This window comes from Neoarius graeffei, chromosome 7 (genome assembly GCF_027579695.1).
Source record: "Neoarius graeffei isolate fNeoGra1 chromosome 7, fNeoGra1.pri, whole genome shotgun sequence".
NCBI lineage: Eukaryota > Metazoa > Chordata > Actinopteri > Siluriformes > Ariidae > Neoarius > Neoarius graeffei.
Window position 1 is genome coordinate 82,069,194 of NC_083575.1, and position 14,845 is coordinate 82,084,038.

The 14,845-nt window shown below is 43.4% G+C and overlaps 1 protein-coding gene across 1 annotated transcript in view; it reads left to right on the forward strand.

The window, feature by feature from the left end:
- The first annotated feature begins 7,204 nt into the window (after positions 1–7,204).
- znf330 (zinc finger protein 330) overlaps positions 7,205–14,845 on the forward strand; it is a 33,873-nt gene continuing 26,232 nt past the window's right edge. The window contains exons 1-3 of the mRNA XM_060926506.1: positions 7,205–7,258; positions 7,554–7,583; positions 14,564–14,716. Coding sequence (XP_060782489.1) covers positions 14,597–14,716 — 120 coding nt within the window. The 5' untranslated portion in view covers positions 7,205–7,258; positions 7,554–7,583; positions 14,564–14,596. The remainder of the gene's footprint in view (positions 7,259–7,553; positions 7,584–14,563; positions 14,717–14,845) is intronic.

The following is a 14,845-nucleotide window of genomic DNA, read 5'->3' on the forward strand; positions in this document are numbered from 1 at the left end:
ATCTTAGAATCTTGAATCTTTGAAAAAGTTCTATAGGCACATTCTATAGAAAAGAATTCCTATGAGCAGATCCTTTAAACCAGCTCTCTAGCTCAGGTCAATATACCCAGCAATTCCGCAGCTACTACTGCTCCAGGTTCTTTTAGCATTCTTCCATGCAAGCTGTACTGTTGATCAGTCCCTAAAATTTGTCACCGTGATATACACATATTGGTAAATACTTGCAGTATACTTTGGAGTGAAAAATATTTCAAGATAGGTCATTGTGCATCCAGGTGGCACTGTCGCCTCACAGCAAGAAGGTTCTGGGTTCGAACCCAACAGCTGACGAGGGCCTTTCTGTGTGGAGTTTGCATGTTCTCCCCGTGTCCGTGTGGGTTTCCTTCCACAGTCCAAAGATATGCAGGTTAGGTTAACTGGTGGCTCTAAATTGACCGTGAGTGTGAATGGTTGTCTGTGTCTCTATGTGTGTGTGTGTGTGTGTGTGTCAGCCCTGCGATGAGCTGGCGACTTGTCCAGGGTGTACCCTGCCTCTCGCCCATGGTCAGCTGGGATAGGCTCCAGCTTGCCCCACGACCCTGCACAGGATAAGCGGTTACAGATAAAACAATGCATCCTGCTAATGGATTTATACTCATCAAGATAGATCTTATCTCATCTCATTATCTGTAGCCGCTTTATCCTGTTCTACAGGGTCGCAGGCAAGCTGGAGCCTATCCCAGCTGACTACGGGCAAAAGGCGGGGTACACCCTGGACAAGTCGCCAGGTCATCACAGGGCTGACACATAGACACAGACAACCATTCACACTCACATTCACACCTACGGTCAATTTAGAGTCACCAGTTAACCTAACCTGCATGTCTTTGGACTGTGGGGGAAACCGGAGCACCCGGAGGAAACCCACGCGGACACGGGGAGAACATGCAAACTCCACACAGAAAGGCCCTCGCCGGCCACGGGGCTCGAACCCGGACCTTCTTGCTGTGAGGCGACAGCGCTAACCACTACACCACCATGCTGCTATGCATAAATTTAATAAATTAAAAATAAACCTCCTGTGATGACCTGGCGACTTGTCCAGGGTGTACCCCGCCTTGCGCCCGTAGTCAGCTGGGATAGGCTCCAGCTTGCCTATGACCCTGTAGAACAGGATAAAGCGGCTAGAGATAATGAGATGAGATGAGATCATTTCATGATTTGTGCATGTCTTACATGTAATAATAATAATAATAAGTTAAATTTATATAGCGCCTTTCAAAAAACCCAAGGACGCTTTACAATTATAGACAAGGAAAGAAAAAAATAATAATAATAAATAAATAATAAAAAGTAAAACGTCCACCAAGTAGGGGTCAGGATGTAATTCCCGTGGTGTAGCAGCCACAGTTCCACCAAAAGGCGCACGAAAACAAGTCCCACATCTCCAGCACCACCGCCATGATGCCGTCAGCAACATCGCTCGAACACCACGCCATGGATCCACAAAGCGAGCAAAGAAGCTCCGGCACGCAGAGTGCTGGTGTGTCCCAAACCGCCTGCACAGCCGCCGCGACACCACCGAACAACATCGCTCGGAACATCATGCCAAGCGTTAAAGTGCAGAGCGCTGGACAACCATGATGTAAAATGAGCAACGAGCTCACTGCAGTCCACAGCTGGGAGCACAGGCATCACCCACAGCGAACCAAGGCCTGGAGGGAACCAACGCCCAAAACTGGGTCCGGAGCTACACCACAACCAGCAGACAAAACGCTCCAACAAACATCAAACTACACAAACACACAGAAAAAAAATAGAAAAAGAAATAAAATAAAAAAGCTCCAGTGAGAAGCGGCAGCCAGAACGCGCACGACGTACTCTCAACCGGAAACGAAAAAAAAAGCTCCTGTTTGTTAATAAATCCATATTGTATTTAAAAATAATTCCTACTTCCTCCTCCTCCTTCTCCACCGGGCAGCACGGTGGTGTAGTGGTTAGCACTGTCGCCTCACAGCAAGAAGGTCCTGGGTTTGAGGCTGGTGGGGGCCTTTCTGTGTGGAGTTTGTATGTTCTCCGCGTGGGTTTCCTCCGGGTGTTCCAGTTTCCCCCACAGTTCAAAGACATGCGGTTTGGTTAATACAGGACGGTCCTGGGCTGAGGTGCTCTTTAGAGAGGCACCTAACTCCCAACTGCTCCTCGGGCGCTGTTAGCATGGCTGCCCACTGCTCTGAGTGTGTGTTCACTGCTTCAGATGGGTTAACTGCAGACAGGAATTTCACAAGCATGTGATGAATAAAGTTGTTGCTGTTCTTATTCAAATAATTCTGGTGATCAGATGAGTTAAGTTGAAACCAATTGGCTGAGGCACTGAAATTTCATGATATGGTCTTGACAGTTTAGCCATACTTACAACCTAAAGTTCAAAAAGACAAATCATATTGCATGCCAGCGAGCTGTATATGGTCTGGGGTCCTCTGGGCCCTCTCCGGTTCCTTTAGTATGGTTTACCCAACAGTGGTGCCACTACCATCATATAAAGGAAATATTCTTGAGTAGACACAAAAACACCAAGCCAAGAAATAATGTTCAAATATAGATTTCCTATACAACTTGAGTTTTAATAGAAATTTTCTGTCCTAAAAACCACACTTGGCAAGTTTTATAGAACGCTGAGAAAAGCCTATAGAAACTTCTTGTTCCTTGTTCCTACTGTAACTCCTAACACCGGAGTTAGTTCTATAGAGTTCTTCTATACAATATAAAACTATAGAGTTCTATAGAAGACCTTCTATAGAACTCTATAGAGTTCTTCTTCGGAGGTAGTTCTATAGAGTTCTAGAGAGAACTTCTATAGGACATTTTTTTGCAGGGTTCATTCGTGACAAACATCAGTGTGTATCCAATTCACCTACCCACACACACATCACATACAACATACCCCATGGAACAATTAACAGTGGAAAATAAAGCTTACAAAGCACAATAAATAATATTTTGTGTGTGTGTGATAATTCACTGAAAATTACATAAAAGAGCAGTTTGATCAAACAAATCTTGCTTCAATAATAACAGTATCACCCTGTATTTAGCAATTTCACATAAAATCAGAAACACAGGCAGCACGGTGGTGTAGTGGTCAGCAGTGTCATCTCACAGCAAGAAGGTTCTGGGTTTGAACCCAGTGGCCGATGGAGGCTTTTCCAAGTGGAGTTTGCATGTTCTCCCCGTGTCCGCGTGGGTTTCCTCCGGGTGCTCCGGTTTCCCCCACAGTCCAAAAACATGCAGGTTAGGTTAACTGGTGACTCTAAATTGACCGGAGGTGTGAATGGTTGTCTGTCTCTATGTGTCGGCCCTGTGATGATTTGGTGACTTGTCCAGGGTGTACCCCGCCTCTCACCCATAGTCAGCTGGGATAGGCTCCAGCTTTCCCTGCACAGGAAAAGTGGTTATGGATAATGGATGGATAACACAAAAATACTGCTTGAATGCCTCAAATGCATGCTGCTCTTTTTTGTTTTTACTTCACTAAATTGCAACTTGCACAAGTCTGAACTCTCAATAAAACTCAATATATCCTTAATTAAATCATATGAGCAATCGGGCACTCTGGTTGGCTACTCTACTATGAGGCTATCAGCTCATATACTGTGAGTAGAGAAGAACAAAATGGCGGAGCGTGTTATTGAACCAACCGAGGATGAAATAAAAACTCTACTCGAAAACAAAACCCCCCAAAATAAAAAAAAGCGCAACAAAATATGGAATGGGGCAGCACGGTGGTGTAGTGGTTAGCGCTGTCTCCTCACAGCAAGAAGGTCCTGGGTTCGAGCCCCGGGGCCGGCGAGGGCCTTTCTGTGCGGAGTTTGCATGTTCTCCCCGTGTCCGCGCGGGTTTCCTCCGGGTGCTCCGGTTTCCCCCACAGTCCAAAGACATGCAGGTTAGGTTAACTGGTGACTCTAAATTGAGCGTAGGTGTGAATGTGAGTGTGAATGGTTGTCTGTGTCTATGTGTCAGCCCTGTGATGACCTGGCGACTTGTCCAGGGTGTACCCCGCCTTTCGCCCGTAGTCAGCTGGGATAGGCTCCAGCTTGCCTGCGACCCTGTAGAAGGATAAAGCGGCTACAGATAATGAGATGAGAAAATATGGAATGAAAGTATTTGATGGTAAGAACATATCTTTTTTTATTTTTCAAGAATTATTATTATCATCGCATTTTTCACAAGTTGCTACCGTCATTTTGCTGGTTTGTTTACATTCTAAGCAAAAATTATTTTGTCGGACATTTTGTATCAAGTTTTTATTTATTGAATTTGCAAAAATGAAAAATAAAAAATGCTCTGTTTCTCAAAATCCAGTGAACATGGATAGAATAAAGCAGTTATTCCACTCAATCTCGTCATATATGGCTTATACGGTAGCTTATAGCTAACAGCTCATGTACGACTCAATTTCATGGAATAACCGTTAAATATGTTTTGTTTATATTGTCAATGCAATTTTTGTCTTCATTGTACTGTGATGTGATCTTTGTCTTTTATGTGCTGCAGAACAGGAACCTGCTGTAAACCAGTTTTAACTGAGTCAGGCCCTTTTAACTGTCACTGTGACTTTTAATCTTTTCCTGTATAATAAACAAATGAAATGAACTCATTACATTGTTTTAAATCAGCTTTCCTGATTTAAAACAATGCTTTGAATCTGTATCACTTTAATGCTGTTAGGGTTTTGCTGGGATTCGAACCTGTTCGCTGGTGTGATAATCCAGCAAACCCCCACTAGGCCACCAGGGGGAGGACGCAAGTGCAGAGGCGTGAGTAGAAAAGTATCAAAAAGTTTATTTACAAAATGTATAATCCACAGCAAAAAAACAAAAGTAATCCAAAAGCTCAGAAGATAAAGGGAAAATAAAAAAATATCCAAAAGTTCAAAGTCCAAAAATAAGAAAAGAAAAGGCAAAAATGCAAACACTCAGAAGATCTCAAAAATGGTAGAAACAAAATTCAAAAAGGTCCAAAAAGTAAGCAAAGTACAAAAACCACAAAGACACAGGCAAGGCCCATGGACCAGAGGGAACCAGCACTAACAGGCATAGCATAGAAAAAAAGACTCCGTGACAAGGGAACAAACAGAGGGGTATTTATACACACACTAATTAAGGAACAGGGCGGGGCAGGAAACAGGCAATGAAGACAAACACAAAAACACAGTGGCGGCCTCTAGAGGCCAAAACAAACAGGACAAGATGGAAATTACAGCGGCCTCTAGAGGCCAAAACAGTCCCAGTCCTAACAAATGCTTCAAATACTTGTACCTGTATTTGGATATAAACCTGAAATGAACCATAAACCTTAAATGGGAAGTGTGTTTTAATTCAATATGAACCTTAGCATTATGCCTGGGGAACAATGAAAAAAAAAAGGATGTAAAAATTCCAAGTGTGTCAATCCTGGCTTGCACATTTCCTCAACCACAGCTACATCACTTGAGGGCGTTGAATAGAGATGTGCATGGGATTGTGTTCCTAATCCATACAGTTGTAGGAGTATTTTTGTTTTTACCTTCCCACAGTATTTTCTGACAAATTAATTTGGCTCCATTTCCCAAAATATAAACTAGTAGGCTAATTTAAACCATGACCAGGCAGTTGCTAAGGATGAATGATGCTGGAAATGTATGCTACTGAACATGGGCTTCCTTTGTCAGATGAGTTTCATATCTGACCACTTGCTCACACCTGTGTGAAAGTTAAAAAAAAAAAAAAACTCTGGTTCAGGCAGCTTTATAGTTGTGTCCAACAGGATCACAGTCCTCATGCACACTTCTATTGAGAGCACATTATCTGTTCATTGTGAAATGAGAGAGAGAGAGAGAGAGAGAGAGAGAGAGTAGCCATATATGTCACCTGCTTCTTCTTTCAGCTACTCCTGTTAAGGGTCATCACAGCAGATTTGTTCTGCAAATTTGATTTGGCACCGGATGCCCTTCCTGACGCAACCCTCCCCAATCTATCCGGGCTTAGGACCAGCACCAAGTATGCACTGGCTTGGACAATCCTTGTACAAACCTTTTAATCTGCATGTCTTTGGACTGTGGGGGAAACCGGAGCACCCGGAGGAAACCCACGCAGACACGGGGAGAACATGCAAACTCCACACAGAAGCCCCTGTTGGCCATGAGGTTCAAACCCGGAAGCTTTTTGCTCTGAGGCAACAGTGCTAACCACTGCACCACAGTGCCACCCACTCCATGTTTGTCACCTGCAATGTAAGAAAAATGCACGATCTCTGTAGCAAAGCACATTTTGTGAAAACTATTTAAACATAACAACAGTTACAGCAGGTGGTGTAGTGGTTAACACCGTTGCCTCACAGCAAGAAGGTCCTGGGTTCGAGCCCAGCAGCCAGCAAGGGCCTTTCTGTGTGGAGTTTGCATGTTCTCCCCGTGTCCGCGTGGGTTTCCTCCGGGTGCTCCGGTTTCCCCCACAGTCCAAAGACATGCAGGTTAGGTTAACTGGTGACTCTAAATTGAGCGTAGGTGTGAATGTGAGTGTGAATGGTTGTCTGTGTCTATGTGTCAGCCCTGTGATGACCTGGCGACTTGTCCAGGGTGTACCCCGCCTTTCGCCCGTAGTCAGCTGGGATAGGCTCCAGCTTGCCTGCGACCCTGTAGAACAGGATAATCGGCTACAGATAATGGATGGATGGATGGAACAGTTACAGCTAATTTCATATGCTTGACTTTGGACCTTTCCAATATGGCGGACTCTTTGACGTTTTACAGTGCCTAACAATGGCGGCAAGCGCAGGGTAGAGTCGTCCATATGAGGGGTTTTGTAAAACCATGGCAACATGCTCAACCCCGAAGCCGCTCGTAGCTCCATTTAAATCATTCTAAAAACATAATTATAATTATTTAAATAATAAATATCTACAACTTAGTGAATAATATATACTTTGTAAAACTCTGAACACGGAATACAATTTATGTCGTGCAAGAGGTCTTATTTTCTGTTACTAGCTAGAGAAAGTCTAATAATTTGGCTCAAATTCGGTTAAGTCGCATTTTTACACAAACCACATTTTTAATTCATTATTATTATTATTATTATTATTATTTTTATCTGCAATAAATGTTTTATTTAGGACAATATTTTGCTACTTGCACTGACCCGGAACTAATTTCGGTTGTCAGCATTAGTTTCCTGTACGGAGTAAAATCGAGGGTGGAACTTCCGGTCTAAGGTCAGCTAGCTGTGCGGAGAAACAGTTCAGTGTGGTATGTTTGTTACAGTACTTCTTTTAAACTTAAAAAAAAAAAAAAAATATATATATATATATATATATATATATATATATATATATATATATATAATTGTGAAAGTGACTCATGTTACAGTGTGTGTTATGGTTTTATTAGTATTTGGAGAAAGCTCAGGCGCCTGAGTGAAACTAGAATAATGTAAAACAGTGTTTTATATAAAAAAAGAGCTAAAACTCAGTCATTCTTATGAGGGATTGTATGCTGTCAGGTAAATATGGCTAATTTATAACTTCTCTGTTGTTGTACACAGTGTTTGAGCTTCCTCAGAGTCAAGACTCAGGTGAGAGTGTTTTCCAGCTCATCATCTCATCTCATTATCTGTAGCCGCTTTATCCTGTTCTACAGGGTCGCAGGCAAGCTGGAGCCTATCCCAGCTGACTACGGGCGAAAGGCGGGGTACACCCTGGACAAGTCGCCAGGTCATCACAGGGCTGACACATAGACACAGACAACCATTCACACTCACATTCACACCTACGGTCAATTTAGAGTCACCAGTTAACCTAACCTGCATGTCTTTGGACTGTGGGGGAAACCGGAGCACCCGGAGGAAACCCACGCGGACACGGGGAGAACATGCAAACTCCACACAGAAAGGCCCTCGCCGGCCACGGGGCTCGAACCCGGACCTTCTTGCTGTGAGGCGACAGCACTAACCACTACACCACCGTGCCGCCCTCATCATCATCATCATCATATTACATTAAATTAATGGCATTTAGCAGATGCTCTTATCCAGAGTGGCATACAACATACCCAGAGCAGCCTGTGGGTTAAAGGGCATATCCTGGACCTATTTAGTGTTTTTTTTTTTTTAATATACATTTTACACACTCATCCAGAAGGATAATTTTGCACAAGGCTATCTGTCTACAGCAGGAAAAAATAAATAACAAAACACATCTGGAAAAATCCCAAGGGAGTCTGGAGCCAGATTGATCCAGATTCGTGACGTCACGTGCGGATCCGCCAGCAGGCAGAGAGACCCTGCATGGATTCAGTGCCCAGTCTGTGTAGACCAAGTTTAGCAGCTAGCGATTTTGCGTTGAAATGATGATAGTCATGAGCTTTGGGTAATCACCGAAAGAACAAGATCGCGGATACAAGCGGCTGAAATGAGTTTCCATCGCAGGGTGGCTGGGCGCTCCTTTAGAGATAGGGTGAGAAGCACAGTCACTAGGGAAGAGCTCGAAGTAGAGCCGCTGCTCCCTCACATCGAGAGGAGTCAGCTGAGGTGGCTCGGGCATCTCTTTCGGATGCCTCCTGGACGCCTCCCTGGGGAGGTGTTCCAGGCATGTCCCCCCAGGGAAGACCCAGGACACGCTGGAGGGACTATGTCTCTTGGCTGGCCTGGGAACGCCTTGGTGTTCTTCCCGAGGAGCTGGCTGAGGTGTCTGGGGAGAGGGAAGTTTGGGCTTCCATGCTCAGACCCCGTTTACACGTAGCCGGGTATCTATAAAAACGGATATTTATTTATGCAGTTGCACCCATCGTTTACACGTGAACGGAGGTTTCAGTCACTGAAAACGGCTGCTTTCGAAAACTCCGGGCAAAGTGGAGATTTGTGAAAACTCCGTTTTCTCCATGTTATGGGGAAAACGGAGTTTTAGCATTGTGATCTGACGGTCCCTTCTCGTTGGCTTTCTATTTGTTTGACATGTTTTTGACAGGCTTCCCTGGCTGTTTTTGAGCATTGTGTAAACGGAATTATTTTCTAGTATGGGGAGGAGAAGATACCCGTTTTCATAAATACCCGGCTACGTGTAACGAAGTATCAGACTTCTGCCTCCGCGACCCGGCCCCGGATAAGTGGATGAAGATGAAACGAGATGATGATGATGATAGATGCTTCCGAGCAGCACTTAATTTTACTACTAAACCACCAACAGTAATAATAACAGCAACAACGTAGTTGACTCGTCATTTTTTTCCATACGCAGGGTGGCCGCGGGTCCTTAAAAAGTCTTAAATTGACTTTTCCTAAAATAAGGCCATTAAAAAGTCTTAAATTGTCTGAAATTTCAAACCCCGTGGTCTTAAATTTTCAATCTTAAATTTATGGAGATTTTACTCAGTCATATCGTTAAAATGTGGTACACTTTGGATGGGGAAAAAGTTTAATCGTTTTTGATGCTCACAATTATACCACGCAGGCTCCGAATCCACCGGTTGCTAGACACACGCATGCTTGACAACTGCTCAGTGCCTGATCTGTTGATGGAGGGTAGTCCGAGCCACAGTGGGTAAATGTAAATTTAATGATAACTGGCTGCAAGATGCAAAATACTCGTGGTGGCTGTAAGACTTTTAAGTCGGGCACAATGGGGATAAGAGCGGTGGACTCTCATATGAAGAGCGCCAAGCACGTTGCTTTTGCTAAAGGCCGCGAGCATCAGCCTCAAATATCCGACTTCAGCGCTGCCACCACTAACGGTCGTGGAGAAGAGGATAGATCTGCGAGGCTACCATCGTCCGACATTCGAACAATGATTGTACTGTACAATGAGTAAGAGTGTTGTCTTGTTTATGTAAGAGAATATTGTGTGTGTGTGTGAGAGAGAATATTTTCTATTGCGTGCATGTGAGAGAATAGTATTGTTTGTGTGTGGGTATCGTTCCAAGTGTTTTAAGAAGTGCAAGTGAGCATACCTTTCAAGTGAGTGAGCCGAAGTTTCAGGCGTACGTGCATTCACATTGTTTAACTGTTGTTTTCTGCATTGTTGTTTGACCAAAGATGGAATTGAACAATTCTGGTTACAGTGTGACTCCCCAAGCAGAGAAAATAATAATTTTAAAAAACCGTTGCATTGGATTCTGTGTGTGAGACTTCATTCACATTTTCACATCGTTACATTGGATTCAAACGTTGTGACTGCATTCGGATTGTCACATAGTTAGAAGTTTATCCGATCCTTATATTGTGTTCTGAGTGTGTGAATGTCTGTCAAGGAAAAGAAATGAAGTACTTCTACTAGAATAGTGTTTTCTGGTGAATATTTACAAGAGCAATAAGTTACATTAAATTATATAGGTTTTTTTTTTTCAAAAGAGTACGTTTTTGCGTGACTTTAGATTTGGTCTTAATTTTTTTTGGAACATGGTATGAAAAAGTCTTAAATTTAACTTGGACAAACCTGCAGACACCCTGAAAGTGATTCAGGAAATCACTAAGTATGACACATATTATATATAAAGTTAGTTTACAATATAGCAATCACGATCAAACAGTAAACAAAAACGCATCTTAAGCATCTCCTGTAGGGATCGACCGATATGTTTTTTTCAGGGCCGATACCGATACCGATTATTATGGAATTGGGATGCCGATAACCGATAAATGTAAACATTATAATTCACATGAAATTAAACATAGCACACACTGACACAGACCTTCATATCCATGAAATGTATGTTTAATTGTAAAATTGAACATGAAATTTTGTGCAGGGAGATGCCAGCAGCATTTGTACAATAAAGTCAAACATTAGTTAGAATAAAATGAGAAATAAAATAAATATTCACCAATAAAAAAAATCACTCTCTACTATATTACAGCTCACCATTTTCAGTGGAAAATATACTCTGGATTCTTTTACACTAAGAACTAAGTAAGACTTACCAACTTCAAGTAGTTTTTAAATAACAAATCAAGTGTAGGGAGCTGCCTGCAGCATTTTTTAAAAAGTAAAATCAAACATAAAGTAGGCTATCACTCCCTATTATGTAACAACTTAACAAGTAACCATCTACATTTTAATGCCCAAGCCTAATATTCCCAATTTAGGAGGGTTATATTGTAGTGAAGGAAGCACAGTTGCTCTGCATGTTAAAAGGAGCAGCTGCTCCTTTAAGGTGGTGTTTACATTAGACCGTATCAGCGGATCATCAGATTAACGTTTTTAAAACGATTAGCGTGCACACAGCAACACCAATACACGGATACGCTCGGCTCCGCAGGCATCCTGCGCTCCAAATCACTCCGCCCTGAACAGCGAGTGCCCTCTGGAGGGTGCGCACTCCGGCCCTGCGCAGCTCACAGAGCGCGCGAGTATAGCGCACAAGCAGTGATTCGGGACTGAGCCGCTGTGTGTGTGATCCCAGTGCATATCACTTACCACTTGCAAGTGGAAGGATGGCAAGCCTAAAGACAATCATAACTACACAATGGGCAGTATTTGCATCAGTGTTTGCAGTATTTTCATACTTTTATACTCTTTAATGAAAGGTGATACAAGGCAGAAGTCCGCGCCGTTTTTCAGCAGTCGCGTCACATGACCAACGCCAGCGAATCAGGAAGGTGGATGTCACAATGACGTTGTCCAATGACGACGCCAGCTAGAGCTCAGCACAGCGTATCCGCGTATTCTCAATGCAGGGATTAAAGTTCTCCGGCACCATGCCGGATTTCCGGTTTGTAGTGATTGCCCGTGGATTTAAAAAAATAATAAATCGAAAATAAATTGACGGCAATTAAAAAAAAAAAAAAAATGACCGTCGAAATCCCTCTTGTGTTTGTCAGCCAATGGTAGTAAAGGAGCGCTCTGAAACTGACAGTATTAGCCAATCAGAAGAAGAATGGGGCGGGTCTAAGGAAAGCCTTTACCCCCTCCTCTCATTTCTTCCTTGCTTCGATGCGGTGCAGTGCTGAAGATCGACACGGAAAGTCACCTCACGCCGTTACGGCTCCATTCAACGGAGAGAGGGTAAAAAGTAAAAAAAATAAAATAAATGAACTTTTGTGTTGGAGAGAAGGGCGAGGGAGAGAGAGAGAAAACGGAATTGCATGGTGGCGTGGGCAAAATGCAGTTCGTGAACTCTGGGGCAGATGTGACGACCCTAGAGAAAGGTGTTAAAAATAAATGGCGCTGGGCATGGCTGGAGGAGACTGGGCGAGATGGCAAGCCATTTAGAAATTGGTGCAAGAAGTTGGGCATACCAGGCGCGCGCACACACACACACACACACACACACATATATATATATATATATATATATATATATATATATATATATATATATATTAGTTTCTTGCCTGTGTCGACAAAGTTCAGGCTCAGGATTTTTTTTTGCTTTAATCCCTGTCAATGTTTACACAGCACCGGACCAGACACGATCTGGATTGAATACGTGGACCCTGGCGGATTCCCGTTTCCCGGCGTTTTAATGTAAACGGACAGTGCATCCGCGAAGAAAACGAGACAGATACGGTCTAATGTAAACTTGGCTTAAGAGTCTGTTCAGAGAACGGAAGTCGGAGTGAGGGGGCGGCTTGAAACAGTTCACAGCGGTTAGCTACGTGTGTTGATTGGCTATATCGCTTGTGCCAAACAAATCAGATGTTGTGGTGGGCGGGACTGTGTTCTTGAACTCAGAGAGGCGAGTGCAGGAAAGGACGTGCAGTGACAGTCGCGTTAGGAACGAAATGGCTGCAAAAAGGCATTATCGGCATATCGGTGGAAATTATGGCCGATACCAATAACCCTAAAAATGCAGAATATCGGCCCGATATATCGGCCAGGCCGATTATCGGTCGACCCCTAATCTCCTGAACTTCAAAACATCATGAAATATCGGAAAATGGTGAGAAGAGTGATTTGTGAATCTAAACGAAATAAATCGGAGGAATTTACGAAACTTTCATGAAGTGATTACTGCGAAATCGAGTGTTCTTCGACTCGGCTCCCTTCCATCACAGTGAAAGGTTCAAGAGCCCCCTTTCTCGTCGTCTTTTGGTAAAATCCTTTCCCCTTTCAACCTTTATCACTTCACAGGGAACCTCGAAGAAAATTTTATCAGTTGCATGGTTTGTTTGATTCAAACAGCCCAAAACAACGCAAGTGTAGGGCATTTTAACGACTAGCAAGGCACCACAATGATAGTAACGCTTTGTGAACATTGAGCTTAGCTGACCACCACTTCATGTCTTCCATATCTAATGAGGGCGGATGTGATGTCGGATGCAACACAATAATCGCACCCGACTAAAAATCGGCTTCAACTCGGAAAAAACTTGCGGCCCACTAGATGGCACTTCCCAGTGGTTGAGAAACAGTGATCTATTCTTGGGTTTCACGTGACGTCACATCCACCTCATTAGTTATTCAAAACTCTAGCTGGTGGTCTACCAAAGCTCAGTTGACAAAGCGTTTGTACGGAGAAGGTGCATTGCTCGCATGAAAAATGCCTTACGCTTGCATTGTTTTAGGTTGTTCGAATCAGTCAAACTGTGAAACTGATAAAAGTTTCTTCAGGGTTCCCCGTGAACTAATTAAAAGGGTGAACGAACACAGGATTTCACAAAAAGACGTCGAGAAAGGTGGCTTTCGAACCTCTCACTGAAATCGAAGGGAGCCGAGTCGAAGCACGCTCGAGTTTGCAGTGATCACTTGGTGAAAGGTTTGTATTTCCCTCTCAGCTACAGCCTTAGTGTTTTCCAAGTACTTTTCTTGCTATGTGTTGTTATTTTATGGTACTTTTTTTTTAGTCACGAAGCGCTAAAGTCCCCAGCTGTTTCTTTGTTTACTCCTCGCAAAGTCCATATGCATGAAGGTCGCAACAGAATTCTTCCCCAGCCGTACAGTTACAATGCGCCGTGATCACTTCTCCATCTTGTTTAACTAAGATCCAGGTCTTTAAAGGAGTTTCTGATGATCTTTGTGAATGATTTAGCTGAGAGATAAGAGCCAGCACAAGTGAGAATCAAGCCAACTGCTGTTTGTTTCCACTTCATTCGGCGGCAACTTGATCCCGAGGTCCTTTACCCAGCCACATACAAAAAAGTTGTAAGCCTCCATACTCTTCCACGCTTTCATCTGTTTTGCGGTGTAGAAGGACGTCTGCAACACCAGATAGTTCGAGATGTCGGGGAACTCGACTGAAGGGTAGTTTTCGAGATCGTATGACAAATCCTTCTTTCCCAGACTGTAGGGGTCGATTCCATCGCACATAGCAATCTTCTGAATATATCTAAAGGGAGCAGTGGCTTCTAGATTACAAGCGTACTCTGATAAATTATCGCTAGTTGTTTGCACTACGGCAGCCGTTTTGGTTTGCTCGACCACCAGCTGTTTTACCAGATGTGAAATCTCTAAGAAAAGTCATGTGACTGAAACCCAAGAATGCAACCCCTCACTCACACACACAGAGAGACAGAATTACATTTATACCTGATATTAGAGCTAGTGAGCGTGTGTACAGTATACAGTATAATCTACACGTATTTAATAACCCAGTGTTCTTTAAGGTTCTCTGTCTCCGTAGTTGTGTCCTAGAGCCCAGTTCCTCGCATCCACAATGCCGAAGAAGAAGACAGGAGCTCGCAAGAAGGCTGAAAACCGGAAGGAGCGAGAGAAACAGATCCGAGCCAACCGAGAGCACATCGACATCGCGAAGCATCCGTGCAACTCGGCCATGGTACGATCTTTTATTTAATATACTAATAAGAACACGTCATGTTTTGACATGTCTCCTAACAGGGTACGATTCCCAAAGTCCACTCCATGTTGCAGTGATGGATAGTGTGTTATGAGCAGTGAAATGGTT